The sequence below is a fragment of the Centroberyx affinis genome, unplaced genomic scaffold, assembly GCF_046629955.1.
Source record: "Centroberyx affinis isolate AG114_WGS23_722 - 3 ecotype Tasmania unplaced genomic scaffold, CSIRO-AGI_Caff_v1 ptg005756l_1, whole genome shotgun sequence".
Taxonomy (NCBI): Eukaryota; Metazoa; Chordata; class Actinopteri; order Beryciformes; family Berycidae; genus Centroberyx; species Centroberyx affinis.
The window spans coordinates 92,501-108,938 of NW_027282914.1; the positions used below are offsets into that span (position 1 = coordinate 92,501).

A 16,438-nucleotide genomic window follows, 5' to 3' on the forward strand; every position below is an offset into this window, starting at 1 on the left:
ACTTTCCCCCCTCCATCACACACACACACACACACACACTCCCTTCTCGGCTCCCTCTGCTCCCTGTGTTTAAGCTGTGATGAGGCCTCGGCCAATGGGATGCCTCCGTTCCTCTGATGCCAGCCAATCAGAAGCACTTATGCCGACACACCCACAGGAGGGTGTGTGTGGCGCTGCTGAGGTAGGGGGGAGTGAATGTGTGTGTGTGTCTATGGATGTGTGTGTGTGTGGATACCTTTAGGTGTGTAGGTGTACTGTATGTGCGCACATATGTGTGACCAGTGTGTATTTGCGTGCATGTGTGTGTGTGTGTGTGTGTGTGTGTGTGTGTGTGGCAGGGTTCTGATGTTATGCTGATGTTGGTCCTCTGGGGGAAAGTGAGACAGGCGGCCTAACCCTTGACTGCTGCTCTCACCGTGAAACAGGAACACACACTTAGTTCACGTCAGCAAAGATTTAATTACACGTGGACACACAGGAATTCAGAAGACACCCCACGCACACACACACACACACACACACACACACACACACACACACACACGCTCGCCAGCTCTTTGGAGGGCAGAGTCATGAACGGTCAGCGGTGGAAAATGTGTCTCCTGCGGTCAGCTCTGCAGCTCAGCGGAGGAAGCTGAACTTTCCTCCATTTTATCCCCCGACCAGCAGCTTCATTACCGGGCTGCCAAAATGGAGGCCTGATGGAGTCCACTGTTGATTAAAGGGGCAGTTCACCCACCCGACTGAAAGGAGGCACAAACAGAAAGACAGACCTGAGAGAGCAGCTCGGTGTGGCAGGTGAGCCGCCTCTTTAAAAAAAAAAAAAGGGCCACAGCTGCAGCGATAAAACCCCTCGACTCGATTCACAGAGGTGACGCGAGAGGAGCTGAGTCAGTGGAAAGATTGGAACGAAACTGAAATTAGCAAAATTTTTTTTTTTTTACCACGAGCAATCAATGTTAAAGCATCGCTCAGGTTGCATAGGAGGGAAAGATAATCAATACAGATTATGTCAAGAGTGAGATAAAATTGAAAACAAATTGAAAAATTGCGTTGGGTAATCCTGCTCATATCCTCCTGGTGTAATATTCATGACTGAAGTGAACATGACGCATCAGGAGAGGGATGAGGAAGAGTAAATATATTAAAAAAAAACACACACACAAAGGGAATCAACAAAGCGCTGATATCAGAGGAGAGGGAAGCTTAAAGGGGTTCGGGTTTCATAAGCAGAGACTCACACAACGGCAGAAAATACAGTTCCATCTGTTTATTGATTAACTATAAAATATTGAGTTACTAAAACGATTGAAAAGAAACACTGATAAACTTGGTTGCTGTCTGTAAAAAAAAAAAGAAAAAAAAAGAAAAAAAAACAGTTCCTTACACATACAGTATACAGAGTATACAGACAGAATATATCCGGTTTCAGATTTCATCTCTAAAATGTATTCTTTTTGCATTTTTACAAGATTAGACGTGTGTACAAAGTATATTCTGATAGCTTCTTCTCCCCCTCGACGGTGAAGGATCATTTACAAAACTTAGATGATTTTTTCTATTTATTTTCAAAATAATCTTTTTTTTCCGTTTGTTTCTGTAACAGGACGATAACGATACTGAAGGAACAGCAGACGAAGAACCAGCCTCCAGTCCACCTCTCTCTCTCTCTCTCTCTCCCATTCTCTCTTTTGCTCTCTCTCCCATTCCTCTCTCTCTCTAGCAGCTAGCTCCCAGTGCCTGTCGGCGGTATTGCTCGAGAGGCGTGGACGATTGTTCAGAGAGGGGAAGCAAGGAAATGAAATGAATTTTTTTTTTTCAAAAATACAAAACAAAAAACGACGACAGAGACATGCAAATAAAAAGAGCAGAAATTCGTAGCAAAAACAAAACAAAAAAAACGTCCAGAGACGTTTACAAGCAAAAGTAAAACGTAGAAACGCCGACAAACAGAACGGACGCTCTCAAAATATATGACACCAAATGAAAGTGAAGGGGAAGTTGGGAATAAGTCTATGTGCTTGTGTGTGTGTGTGTGTGTGTGTGTGTGTGTGTTGGACCCTGTACGAAGGCCTAAGGCTGGGCTTTGGACGGAGAAAAGGGGGGCAAATAGAGATTGGAAGGCAATAACACACCCCTTTAGGGGCTAGAAAAGGTGTGTGAGTGTGTGCGCGTGTGTGTGCGTGCATGTGGTAATACCAGGGGATAAGTGTGTGATGTCTTATCCGTCTCTCACACACACACACAGAGAAGAAAGTGCTTGAGCAGCTCCAGGGGTAAACAAACATTCATAACGGGCACTTTAACTTGTTCACTCTGCAAACACCGAATACGACCTGTATATCCGTTACGCTCCGAGACCCGAGATCCCGCCCCGAGATGCATTTCGGCTCCGCCTGTCACTCAAACGCTTCGGCCAATCGCGCATCGATTGCCGATGCGAGGCGGACTGCAGAGACGCGATGAGTCTCAGGCAGGGATCTCCGGTCAGGACTCGAGGCCCCAGGGAGCCAACATAAGAGCAGCAGCTTATAAGGAGGGATGGGGGGGCGGGGGGGGGGGGGGGCTTTAGCAGATCAGATTTTCTGGCATCGCTTAATCATTCAGGTTGATATCTACACCGTCATCTCGGAAAACAGAACATATAGTCACACGGTACCTGGTTAGAGCACTTTATATGGGCTCTCAATACTCAGACTAGCAGCACATGATCAAACGTTCCTTTACTGCGTGCTCATCATGTCTGCATTCATAGTACATGCTACTACAACGGCTGACACATGACAAATCTCCTGTCATCTATCGGGAAACTGTTAATATCTCGGATTCTCCTCCGGACGTCACGCAGCAATCTCAGAGTGAACAGAAAATACAACACAACCTAATATAATCGGACACATCCAGACAAGACCAAACGATCTCAAGAGAGTAGAAAATATTAAACCTATTGAATATCAACAAGACAATCTTCAGTCTCTGTGGCGAGCAGAGACAGGGCAATGTGGTAAGAGACATACGAGAAAATCAACATGATAATCACAGATACATATATATATCTATATATATAGATATATATATAGATACTGATATATCTGATAGACACTCTATACACAATAGTGTAAATCTAAGTGGGTTAAAGAGCTCAGGAATGGAGAGTTGAGTAAAGCACAAATCAGGAAGGAGAAAGGCGTATCCCGACGTCAGCAGACAGGGCAAAATACCAATCAGATTACCTCTCTGCGCCTATCAGAGGCGAGGACAGCGAGGGGCGGGACCTAAGACAGATTTGGCGAATCCTCACGGTAAGGCCTGGGAGAGTAAGGCCGCTCCGAACGCTCACAACCCTGAGCACGACATTCAACGGTCTCCCCCTAAAAACGGTCAAATTAGGCACGTAGAAAAAAATAAATCAAACAAGCAGCTAAGAGAGTCAAATGAAGACGTACGAACGTGTAAAAAAGGGACGCGGTACATACTTATCGTGTGTGTGTGTGTTGGTGTGTCTGTGTGGAAGGGCGAAGGGTGTCACTGGCATTTGTGGGGGGTGCGGGGTGCAGAGGAGAGGCGGCGAGACGGGTGGGAGGGGTTAGTAAGTACTCTAGGAAGACATACAAGCCTCCCGACACAATCCCCCCCCTCCTCTCCCCTGCAGTGCAGCTCAGTGAGCGGCTCATTCAAAAGTGCACTCATGTCAAAGATACAACCGACTGCTTGGAGGGCGAGGTGCGGTCGAAAGGGGGTAAGATGGACACCCATAAAACAGCAGAAAAGAAATAATAATAATAATAATAATAATAACAACAACACAGGACACAGACGCGTTCCAGGTTGCCTACATTGCAGTTATTGCAGCCAGAAGAATGAATGAGGAAGGTGCTGAACACACAACCAAACCCTGTAAGACGATCATTACAGTTAATCTAATCATGGTCAATGTGGCCTTGATGCATCTCGAGATTACTGCAATGTTTGCAACATTGAATACACCTTTAAAATGGAAAAATCCACCCTTGGATACTCTTATATCATCGATCTGTGATGTTCAATGCATTCACCAATAGCTGTTTTTACAGCGTTAAAAGTGGTTTTAGGGTGGATTTTTCCTTGGAACTCAAAGATGAAAACAAGGAAGTGCTATTTGAGTAGTACAAGATTCCTTCCTCTCTCTTTAGCCTGAGTCTTGGAGGGAGTCAGGAGCTTTTCGTAGCGCACAGACAGGTTTGTCCGCCTGCGGTAGGATTGTCAAGGGGGAATTTGCATGGGGGGTTAAATTAAGGGAGGATCGAGTCTAAGTGTTTAATTCTCTCTCTCCATCTGTGCGTCTCTCTCTCTCTCTCTCTCTCTCTCTTTCTCTTTGCGTCTGTCGCTCCTGCTGTTCTGTAGATACATTTATATGACTGTAACATGACTGTAACATCACCACGGCAACATCATAATCACAACGTCACACCACCGCAGTGTGTCTGTCTTGTCCCGGCCCGGGGAGGGCGGAGGAGGGGGGGGTGGCGGGGGGGGGGCGGCAGACGGACGGACAGACACTCCCTCTCTCCTGTAGGATCATTCACAGTTCATTAAAGCTTCTTGTCTGTTTTACCTCTTTAGAAAAAAGTACTCTCACATAAATCTATTACATGAAAATAAAACACTCGTATTTTCCTCTATATATCTGTGTGTGTGTATTATACGGGAGTGAGTATTTACAGGCATCTGTGTGTGTGTGTGTGTGTGTGTGTATGGTATTTACACATTAAAAGGAGACTGAAGTGCTCAGAAGTGTTCCGCTCTGATGAGAATCTCCCTTTCCCATGAACACTGTAAGCAAAACTGTAGGTGTGAATGGAGTTTGGGTGTGTGTGTTTCAGGAGACTTGTTCCTTGTAATACTGTCTGTAGTGTCTCCCGTCTCTGTAGTAGTAATTGTTCACAACAGTCATAAGTAATAAGTGTATCACGGTATCAGAGGAGTGAGTTCATTGAGTCCGGGCTGTGAAAGATCCATCCTGGATGAAGATCAGTGATTCGACTCGTCGTTTGTCAACTCGTAGTGAGGTCCAAGTCGGCTGGTTGGTGTGTCACCGGCTCGTAGCGCGTTTCCGTGTCTCTAACGCGCGCGCATGTGTGTGTGTGTGTGGCGTTGTTCAGCAGATGACGGGGACTCCGTCGGTGTTGAAGATCATGCCGGTGGTGGGTTCGTAGGTGCCGGCCAGGTAGTAGAGGTCCTCGCTGTCGGCGTAGCGGCGCGTGTGGGTCATCTGCTCGTACTCCTCCACGCTCACCACCAGGCACTTGTGGCTGACCGTCTGCACGTCGTTCTCGTCGCTGTGGGACGACTGGTACAGGGCCCGCTGCCAACCAGAAGACACAAGGGGTTTTTATTTCAGATCCGTCTGTGTCGGATGAAACACTGGTAATAATAATAATATTTGCTCTTTCCTCACCTCCATGAAGTCTTTTCTCTGGATAGAGGAGTGCAGAGCGGCAGGTAAGGACTGACCGCACATCTGATCCCAGTTCTAGGGAGGACAGAAGTCTTGCGTTTAGAAAAATATCTTTTACATATTGGCCTTTCAAACCACTAACTCTGATCACTGTATCTGATATGTGTTCATTTCATAAATTATTACTTAACCGTGATGATTCAATCAGGCAAACCATACAAATGTAACAAGTTGCATTCAATGAAAAACTTTGTTCTAGGTTTTAAGATTAAATCCCTTTTCTCCCCCACAAAGGAGAAAGAACAAAAAATGAAAAATTTCCAGTTCGTCACTTTATAGTAATTTTTTTTCTAAATTTGCTTGCCTTTGCCTTAATTTTAATCTACAGTTTGACCTTTATTTAACCAATAGTAACACTACAGCATCCCTACCTTCTTGTCGGTGAGTTTCTTGCCGGGGTTCGTCTCCTCCGGGTGATAGAACCAGTTGACCCGAACCACCATGTTGCTGCCCCAGGACTCCCACATGCTCTGGATGCGGCCGATGAAGGGCAAGTTGGGCCGTCCCGCGGACAGGAACACGGCACAGTCACCGATGCGGATCATCTCGCGGCCGCGCACGATGGCCTTGTAGAAGAGCTTCTTGGCCTTGCCCTTCATGCCGCGTCTCTGGGGGTTTGCAGAGGACAGGCTGGTCACAGAGTGAAGGGGAGGAGCAAGACACTACAGTGCTTTTGCCTCTCTTCTCTCTGTGTTTTATTATTTATATGTACAAATACATAATGTATATGTGGAGTGGGGCCGAAATTGAAAATATGACTGAACAGTTGATACTATTCAGTGTATTTAACATTGTGTAGCGATTTGTGATCTATATTAGATTGTTATGTTTGTGTGTATTTGCCGGTTTATTGATGTTAAAATGCTACACATAATGAAACTGCAACAATGTGTGTGTGTAAAAATATGAACTGTGTTTGTTTCACCTGTGTGGGTTTCCCAAACCACTTCCAGAGCTGTCTGGCTGGGAGGAAGGCTGAAATTTTGGGCCTGTTCTCCACACTGGGAAGCCTCTGGCGCTTGGCCAGCTCCTTGGTGGTGGGGAGGTGAACCCCCTCTCTCCGCTTAGGTCTCCCCACCTTCCCCTCACCTCCGTTGGGCTTCGGCTTAGGAGGGCGGCCCCTCTGCCCGGAGCCCTTTCCAGTGGCTGGTTTTGCAGGTTTAGTGGGAGCAGGAGGAGTAGGGCTGGGGGAGGTTGGAGGGGATGGGGACGGAGAGGGAGGAGGTGGTTCTTCTTCTTCCTCCTCCACCTTTACCTCTGCCTCCTTCTTCACCTCCTCCTCTTCTTCTTTCTTCTGCTCTTTCTGTTTGTCCTGCGCTGGAGGCGGGGAGACGGGGGCTGGGGGGGGCGTGGGGGTCCTCTCCTCGTCCGAGCTGCAGGAGGAGTCGTCAGTCGACGAAGAGGAGGAGGAGGAGGATGACGACGAGGAAGACGACGAGGAACCGGAGGAGGACGATGAAGAGGAAGAGCAGCTAGAGGTGCATTTCTTCTTTTTCTTCATCTTCCCTTTGTCCCCTTCTTCCTCGGACTCTGAGCTGCTGCTACTCTGAGACTCCTCCTTCACCTTCCTCTCCTCTCTCTTCTCGACCTCCTTTCTTTCCTCTTTTTTCCCTTTCTCCTCTCTCTTGTCCCTCTCCTGTCCTCTACCACCGGGTCCGCGGCTGTCCGCCTTCTCCTTACCCAGCATCGGCGCCTTGTAGGTGGGGTCTTTCTCCGGTGGGCCAGCCTCTCTCTCAGGAGCTCTCACCTTGGCCTTCAGCGGCTTTTGACTGGCTGTAGTCGTGGCGATGGGGGTGTGGTCTCGCCGGATGCCCCGCCCCTCCAGCAACATCAGAGCCTTGGTCTTCTTGGTCTTGGGGGAGGTCACACCTTCGTGGTCCAGTTTCACCAGGGGCTCCGCAGACAGGGGTTTCCGCCTCACGCCCGAGACCACGTCACCCTGCCCCGGCCTGGGCTTGGGTCTGGAGATAGGGCTGGGTCCTGGGCTGGGTCTGGGCCTGGAGCTGGAGGACAGCTGGTCGGACGGCATCTTGAGTTTGGGTCTAGGGGTAGATGATGATGATGACGATAGTGAAGAAGACGAAGGTCTTGGAGTCAGTGAGGTGCTGGATTTGCCTGTGGATAGCCTGGATATCGGGCTGGGGATAGAGCTGAGGCTGGATCTGGACCCGCTGTGATGGTCCGAAGAGGGTTTGGTCTTCGGGGTGGAAGTGGAAGTGGGTCTGGGTGTGGAGGTAGCACTGGGTTTCGGTGCGGTAGATGACGCCGCCATATTGGGTCTGGACATCGGTCTGTTGCTGGTGGGACTGACGGTACTGTTGAGACTCACGTTGCTGCTGTTCTCCCTGTCTCTGCGCTGGCTGTTGTAAGAGCTGAGGTTGGGCTCGCTGTACAGATCCACAGTCAGCACCTTCCCATAGGTGGAGGGATAGAGGGATGGAGGGAGAGCGCGGGCCGGTTTAGGAGGAGGAGGCTGGGCCGAGCTGGTCTTCCTGGGCACCTGGCTGGGTGGAAGAGTAGGGCTGCTGCTGTTGCTGCTGCTGGTGGAGCTCTTTCGACCCGGTTTGGTCTGGGTTCCCGGTGTCGGCCTGGAGGCGGGCAGGGGCCTTTCCTGAGCTGCTTTCTGGACAGAGGAGGCCCTATCCTGGGCAGGCTTGGCTGGAGGCTGGGGTCTCTCCGAGGGCTGGGTGGAGGAAGATGGAGGGTCGGCTTTCTCCCGGCCATCTGGGTTCATTGAGGTCTCTGGAAAGAGCGGGAGAAAAAGTCAAAAGTTTAATAACTAACTGCTTTATGTTTTAGCCAAAACACACTATAACAGGGTTTACGCTGGATATGCTGAAGTTTTCATTGTGTGGCTTCAGGATTTCTGTGGTCTACAGCCTCACACACTGTGAGTGGTAGACAAATCAGCAAGGAAACAACTCTGAAATAAAAACCTTGCATTTAAGAATTGCTTACCCAGTAGAAACAAGGCCAGCGTCAGCAAATCAGACATGCAACATGCCATATATTACAGCTAAAATAACAGACTCCCTGAGCACTGGAGACAACAATGGAGCTGTTAGGGCAAATACATCAAACTGATATCAAAGACAACAGAGGTAGTCAAATATGCGCTGTTCCTGATGAAAGACGTTTCTAAGTCTGGAGCTATTTTTGTAGTTCTGTTGTTTTACAAAGACAGAAAAGATGATGATTTATCTACATTGTAATATTACTTTCTCATCAAAAGATGAAGATGAGGCAAAAGAACAGGCTACCAATTTTTGATTATGGCTTCTCTATGATAAACTTCAACAACTTCACGGTACTGCCTCAATACGTTTTGTCTTTTTGTATGCAACTCATTGCTATTCTCATTTCTAATATCCATTACACATCAAGTCTGATATCAATTGTCTTAAATGGATCAGCAAGGTACAGGAGAAACACAGTGCACTTCCATGAGGAGCACTAAGCCAAAAATGTCAAATCCATCTCTTTTTTTATGATGTTATGCAGACACATTTGGCTCCAGTGTGTGAGGAAACGTCCTTTACTGGTCCCAAGGAATTACTCAAAGAGAAAAGAAGGTAGAATATCTCAAATAAAAAGCAAAAATGATGGGGGTACTTAATGCACATTGCACTTAGTTTTATTTCAAGCACCCCCTCCATTATCTTTACCTCCTGTGGGAAGCATTACCTTTCTTTTCTTTAATAATTCTAATACATTTGACACTTTTGGCTTATGACATTTGGGGACCTCACTCTTTCTCCCTGTGCACTTTACTGATACATTTGACACAAGAAGAATTAGACTTCATGGGCAATGAATAGTTAGGAAGAATTAGTAAGATTAGTAACATTAGTAATGATAAATAGAGTAGTAGTAGAGTAGTAGTAAAATAGAGTAGTAATGATAATATTAAGCTTAATACTCATAGTAAGTGAGGTTACATCTTTGTTTAAAAAGCAATTGGTCAAAGAACCAATGAAGCACCAATGCACTCGAGCAAACTACATCTATATAATGACAAAAGGGAGACTTTGATCAGTCAGTCAATCAATCAATCAATCAATCAATCAATCCAATCATCCATCCATCCATCCATCCGTCTATCCATCAGTCCATCCATCCATCAGTCTATCAGTCCATCAGTCAAACAGTCAATCAATCCATGGGGAAAGATTTGATTAGCTCACCAGGTTTGGGTTTGGGCTTGCGACCAGGTTTTCCTTTAATTTTAGGAACGGCCTCCTCCGGCTTTGGCCCCGCCTCTTTGCCCTCTTTGCTGCATTTCCGGACCCGCCTCCTGGAGCAGCTGGCCACTAGCAGCGCAGGGGAAGGCTCCGCACCTGGAGACAGAGGGCCGGGTTACGGTTCATACTTTCTGTGTGGCTTCAAGCATGCCAGCTACAATGCTTCTTATGCTTTTATGATGACTGAAACCTGAAAACCCCTGTACTTTTTTTGTGCTGTAGAAAAATTTTGCTATCCGACTTCCCCAACAAGAGGGAAAAAACACCAAAATTGCCCAGCGGTTCAGTTTCCTCTTTGTTGAGATAATCCTGGACAACCTTGAGCACAACCTCTCAAATGCAGCCAACGTTTTGGCCGCAAGTACGCCTTTCCTCATGAGGCGTGAACCAGGCTTTAGGCCAGAGGAACACATCCACATAGGAACACACATAACACACATATACTGTATATACAGCAGTGTAATGAGCAGCAATGTACCGTAATAGCTGTAAGTTTGCAGCACTCAACTGGGAAAACACCTATGCTAAAACCATCAACACACACGCATAGCATGCACGCAAATGCACACAGGCATGAACACACACACTCACACACACACACACACACATTAGGTAAATATACCATGGTCCAAACCAAGCAGAGCGGGTAAGAGAGATGGGGAGAGAGAAGGAAAGTGAGTGTTTGGTGTTTATTTGACTTAATGTACTGTATATGGTGTGAGTGTGTGTATTTAAATTGAAATCCATGAGGGCGTGTGAAAGTTGCGATGAAAGACAGAGAGTGTGTTTGTGTGTGTGTGTGGGCCTCCGTCTCCTTCCCTCTTTCAGCAGAACAGAGGTAAGACCTGCTGAAATGGAACTAAGGCAACAAGAGAAAGCCGATGAGAAGGCGTATGATTGATTGAAGTGTTGCTTTTACAGCGCCGTCCACCGACCATATGTGTGTGTGTGTGTGTGTGTGTGTGTGTGTGCGTGTGTGTGTGCTCACAGTGGATCTTGTAGTCTGGCGGCAGCAGTCTGATGTGGGACAGCGGGATGCGTCCTGTGTCTCCGTCGTCAAACTCCACTGTGATGAGGTCGTCGTTCTCGTCGACATCTGAACTCCCTGTAGGACACAAACAGACAAAATCCAAATAGAATAGTTTGTTTTTATGTATGTGAATGTAAGGAAGACAGTAGAAGTAAATCCCCCCCCCCCCTTTGAGATTTTTAAAGGATAAGGCCGGTGTTTTTTAATGCATTGCTTACCGTCAACAAATCCTATGAAAATAACAATACATAAATAATAAAATTGCAATAGCACTTCCTCAATGCATAACACTATCAGATCAGATTCCCATAACCATCAAACTCTTCTCAATAATAAACTATGCTTCACTATATATCAGAAGAGCGTGTCTGCTAAGATCAATTATGTTTGTTTGTGCTACCAGCCACAATAAGATTCTCCATGTACGTGGATAATAAATCATAACATTAATATGGGTGGTGTGTGTTTGCTTGTATGTAAGTGTGTGTGTGTGTGTGTGTGTGTTGTTGTACCGTTAACAACAGTGCCGGGGTAGAGGCAGCGGTACTGTTGGCTCCAGTAGGCGGCGATGCGGCTGCCCTCGGGGAGATAGCGCACCGACGGAGGCTTCACATCGATGATCTACACACACGGAATAAGTAGTTCTCAAATGTCAACATGATAAAGCACCTTCACACACAAACACACACACACACACCGTTATGTTATTATTATTACAGAGATAGGATTGACTGACAAACACACCCACACACAAACAATTTCACTTTTCTAGTTGCTCGAAATGGTTCACACCTCATCTACCACCAAAGACAGAGAGAGAGAGAGAGGGAAATGTGGAGCATTTCATTTTCCATGAATGTGGAGTGTCGGTACGTGAGCGCAAGCACACACACACACACACACACACACACACACACACACACACACACACACACACACACACACACACACACACACACACACACACACACACACACACACACACACACACACACACACACACACACACACACACACACACAATTATTAGAAGAAGAAGAAGCAGTTGACTCACAGCCTCCTGCAGCAGTTGTTCCAAGCAGTAGATGTGTGGCCGGTTGCCTCTCTCCCCCTCCACCACCACGCTGTATCTGCAGGGTGCACACATGGTAAGAGGGCAGGGGTCAGTGGTTGTGGGGTCAGAGGGCAAAGGTCAGCTGTTTTAAACCTGCTGTCAGACAGGTCATTCCTAAGATTGGCACACGATTCCAGTGTCGCGTGACGTCAAAATAACCAGTGAAAACACATCTATACTTCTCTAATTCTCAGCATTGTAATTGGTTCCTTGCAAGAAACAACATGAAATCTTATTTTTTAATTGAATCTTAATTCTTGAAATATTGCTATGCAAGTACAGTCCAGCTCTGTCCTGCTGTTGTCTACCAAAATGTATCATTTCACAGATTCCCCACTGGAAAAGGTTTTAGAAACTAATGTATCTTAAGAATCCAGAGTGATGTAGGTTCACATTTTAAGGTAATATATTTGGCCCACTAACGTTATAACTAGCTACCAGAATCTAGGCTAGATAGCTAGCTGGTAGCGACTTAGCTAGTAAGCTAACTAACTTTTTTAATCTATTTTCTTGTTCTATCCGGTTTGTCTCTTCATGCGCTATGCCAATCTTCCAGGTAGACATTCCCGCCCGCACATTCACGCAAGTTAAAAATGGGAATATGATCAATGACGTTTATACTGACTTATTACACTGTTTGCACTTATTTAAGTCACCTTGGATATGAGTGTAAACTAGATGGCTGAAATTAAATCTGAATATATCGCTTTGTTTTGGAAAAATCGGGACTTTCAGCTGCAGTTGTGTCTCTGTACTTTCCATGTGTGTATTCATGCATGTGGTTGTGTGTGTGTGGGCATGTTTAACTGTATAGGCGGCGTGCCTGCATGTATGAGGCCTGGTATAACCAGTCTTTCGAAACCATTTTTTTCCATTTTTGTACTGTGCACATGAAAAGTCTAGCAACTCAGTCTGCAACTGAGGGCTTAGTAAAAGGTCAGTGTGGTTTGTACCTGGATTACAAGCAGAAGAGAAGATATTGCATAATAACACTTCCTCTTAGGGCTTGAGGAAGTGAGTAGTGTGTGTGTGTGTGTGTGTGTGTGTGTGTGTGTGTGTGTGTGTGTGTGTGTGTATACTCACATGTCAGGGGAGTGTACAGTGTTCACGTGTCCAGCGTACAGTAGCTGGTCGTCCATGGGGATCAAAACTCTGAGTCCGTCCACCAAAGAATCTTTATCCAACACACACTGCACTGGAGCTGAAAAATCAACACAGGCAGTACATCGATAAATACAGAATATATATCCTTATCAGTCAGACATATGAATCAATATTGTAGACTAATTCTTTAAACCAAAGTAATTCAGATGTACATCAAGCTGCCTGTACTGGGTAGTGTGTGTACTGACCGGGTGTGGAGGAGCGCTCTGATAGGCTGTTGCTGCGCGGTGGGAGGAGCTCGTCTTCGCTGAAGCTGCTGTCCTGGTTGGGCTCGAAGTCTTCGTCCGCCGCCATGCTCTCCATCAGCCGGCTCACCGCCCCCCTCGACGGCTACACACACACACAAACACACACACATGAAGGCTTTCGTTTAGGAAATAAATTCAGCTCATCTGTATCAGCCAATATTTCAAAAACACTCATTATTCTGCCCTCATGAACAGAACTATTGTATAAAAAAAGGTCTCAAGGTGAGTAAGAACTTCAGCAGTAAGCAGAAATGTGTGACTTTCATTTCAGCGATTGTTCTGCAAGACGAGGTGTCATTTTTTTTATCCAAATGGTGCAATCTCATTTTGGAATGAAGCTCCTGCACCTGATGCCTTCTTCCCGCCGCACAAGATTTATCGGCGGCGGCCCACCGAGCGACCAGACAGGCACGCCACCAATAAACTTTCCAAAGTGAAACAATAACATATTAACAGCACTTATGGTGTTGAATACACAATCCTACCCACCCCAGCCTGCCACCGCCGCCGCAAATAGCCCCGCGCGCGCTTCAGTGTTTCCAAAACAGACTCCGGGTTTTCGCTGGCGGCAGATGGATCGCAAAGGAACACGCTGGTGTAAAACCACGCGATGCAGAAGTTTGATTAAGAGTTTTGTGTTTTCTGCTCCACAGAATGGCGTCGGGTCAGGCGGTTCACAGCTAGGCCAATCAACAATTGGAAATTTGTGAGTTAATGTCTGCCAATATCGCTCTAACAGAACAGAAAGTGTTAATTACAACACCCAGCCCCGAGCCATGAAAGTCTTTCTTGAGACATCTTGAGTGTTTCTGTGTATGCTTTTGTGTGTGTTTGCATGTGTCAAAAGCACAGCTAGTGTGCGTAGGTGTGTGTGTGTGTGTGTGTGTACATTTTTATCTTCATTACTGACGCATTCTGGGTTTTATCCCTGCCAGGATAATTGGGTTTACTTCGATAATGACTTTGCAATGGATCCATCATGCCACTGACCTCTCTGGGCTTGGGCTTGGCTTTTGGTTGGTTCTTGCGAGCCGGGCTGAGGCTTAGAGCCACAGGGCCGTCTGTGATTGGACTAGACAGAGGGGGCGGGCTCATGGGCAGAGGCGAGTCTTTCAGCTTCTTTTTCTGTCAGGGGACACACACACACAGTTAAAACACGCCTATGAATGCTGCTCTATTGGGCAGATTTACATATTCGTGCATACTTGCACAAGCGCAGACACACACACACACACACACACACTGAGGGTGGGATGCTGTCAGGCGGCCTGCAGTTGTCCTTTCTTGTCAACAACACGACACAGACAGCAGGGGACTGCCGCAGTGACTGAAGTACTAGGAAACCCTGCTGGCACTCTGACAGACACGTACGCGCACACACACACACACACACACACACACACACACACACACACACACACAGGTGTCAAGGGAGACAGAAAGATCAGAGGGAGCCAGAGTCTGAAGGGTGAAACAGTAACAGATGAGGAAGGGAGGATGAGCAAAGAGAGGAGGAGAAAAAAAACACAACTCTTTGTTTCTCTTTGGCTTGGCCCAGTTGGTGAATAATAAGCCAATAAATTATTGACGTACTTTCACCAGGTCTTTCCCCTCCCTGCTGGGCGGAGCGGCTTTGGGTCTGGAGGCGGGCTTAGGGGTGAGGGGCGGAGCCGAACCGGTGGGAGAGCTCTGACTGGTGGAGACAGAGGTCGACGGGGAGATCTGATTGGCCGAGGTGGTGGCGTCGTGGAGGAATATCCTCTCGCTGCGTCGGCGATTCCACCCCTCGTCCTCGCTGAACCCTCCGAACCCGGAACCGGAGCCGAGGTCGAAGCTGAATCGCCGCGGCGACCGGGGCGAGGGGCGCGGCTTGGGCAGGGGCTTGCGTTTGATTGGCAGGGCTTCGTCCCGCTTGGTGGGGCTGCTCTGGTCGACGCGGCGCGTCGCCGGGGGCAACAGGGGGAGTTCGGGGGCGGAGCGTTTGCCGTGCAGCAGAGAGGGGAACTTCCTCAGTCGCAAGTCAGAACCCGAATCTGACCACTCACACTCTGACGAACCTGATGGAGGAGAGGAGAGGGTTACATGATGTTAGGTCACACACACACACACACACACACACACACACACACAACTTCATACAACAAAGAACACACTTTGCCTGAAAAGAGACAAGAGGGTGAGTTAAAGAGTTAAACACACACACACATGAATACACACAGACCCACATCTTGCATACACACACTGATCCCATGGAGAAAAATAGAAGGCTGCTCCCACAAACACCAAGCAAATAACAAAGTAAGGTGGTAGATTCTTGCGTGAAATCAATAACCCCCGTGAATAAGACTATTGATCCATCTGAAACTAATAAATAATTCAAGACTGAATCATTACGCGCACCTTGACGTGACAATTAGAAATGAATGAATATTTAACCGTGAATCAATAACATAATCCTGAACAAATGCTCAAGCAGAGAACCCGCTCAAGCGCGAAACCTTATAATTACGGTCAGCAATCTGGTTAAGGAAACAAGAAGAATGTGTAAAAGTAGGAAAGCTTGTGTCGGGAACAGGCTCATATGCATTTTGTTTGATTCGGAGCGACATAATAAAAGATTTGTTCCTTTATTGTGTGCTGTTTTTCTTTCATGCGCTCCTTCCACTTGCCCAGCTAGTCCATACAAAAGAAAACCTTCCTTCAGCTTAGCGTTTCATTGTGCTCACTTGACGGTGACTCACACAAAACTCCATCTAACCTATAATCATTTCGCGCGCTGTCATGTTTGTGTATTGTTTTCTGGTGTTTACCCAGAGTGCTTTGCCTGCTGCGGTGTTTGTTGTCGTGGAGCAGGGTCAGGGGGGCGGAGTTGACGGGGAGCGCGCTCGCTGCGAACCTCGCCAGCAGACCCAGCCCGCTCTCCTCACAGCCGCTGTCCTCCGTCTCCGACTCGTCCTCATTATCGTCCTCGTCTTCCTCAGAGGATTCTGGGTTGCACAGAGAAAAGATCTTGTTACCTCGGCCCGGAGACAAAAGGTGACTGCACCATTGGTAAACACTGGGCCAAGGGTCAATTGACTTCCTATTGTCTCCATTGACTCTGGACACAAAGAGTGAAGCATACTGGGTGATTTTTACAAAGGA

At 47.1% G+C, this 16,438-nt stretch overlaps 1 protein-coding gene across 1 annotated transcript in view; it reads right to left on the reverse strand.

Moving 5' to 3' along the window:
* Nucleotides 1-1,261: 1,261 nt before the first annotated feature.
* Nucleotides 1,262-16,438, reverse strand: part of tnrc18 (trinucleotide repeat containing 18) — a 47,620-nt gene continuing 32,443 nt past the window's right edge. The window contains exons 20-32 of the mRNA XM_071547264.1: nt 16,105-16,281; nt 14,888-15,351; nt 14,285-14,419; nt 13,235-13,376; nt 12,966-13,083; nt 11,823-11,898; nt 11,281-11,389; nt 10,727-10,843; nt 9,682-9,834; nt 6,423-8,239; nt 5,869-6,105; nt 5,438-5,512; nt 1,262-5,344 (exon numbers count right to left, since the gene is read on the reverse strand). Coding sequence (XP_071403365.1) covers nt 5,138-5,344; nt 5,438-5,512; nt 5,869-6,105; nt 6,423-8,239; nt 9,682-9,834; nt 10,727-10,843; nt 11,281-11,389; nt 11,823-11,898; nt 12,966-13,083; nt 13,235-13,376; nt 14,285-14,419; nt 14,888-15,351; nt 16,105-16,281 — 3,827 coding nt within the window. The 3' untranslated portion in view covers nt 1,262-5,137. The remainder of the gene's footprint in view (nt 5,345-5,437; nt 5,513-5,868; nt 6,106-6,422; nt 8,240-9,681; nt 9,835-10,726; nt 10,844-11,280; nt 11,390-11,822; nt 11,899-12,965; nt 13,084-13,234; nt 13,377-14,284; nt 14,420-14,887; nt 15,352-16,104; nt 16,282-16,438) is intronic.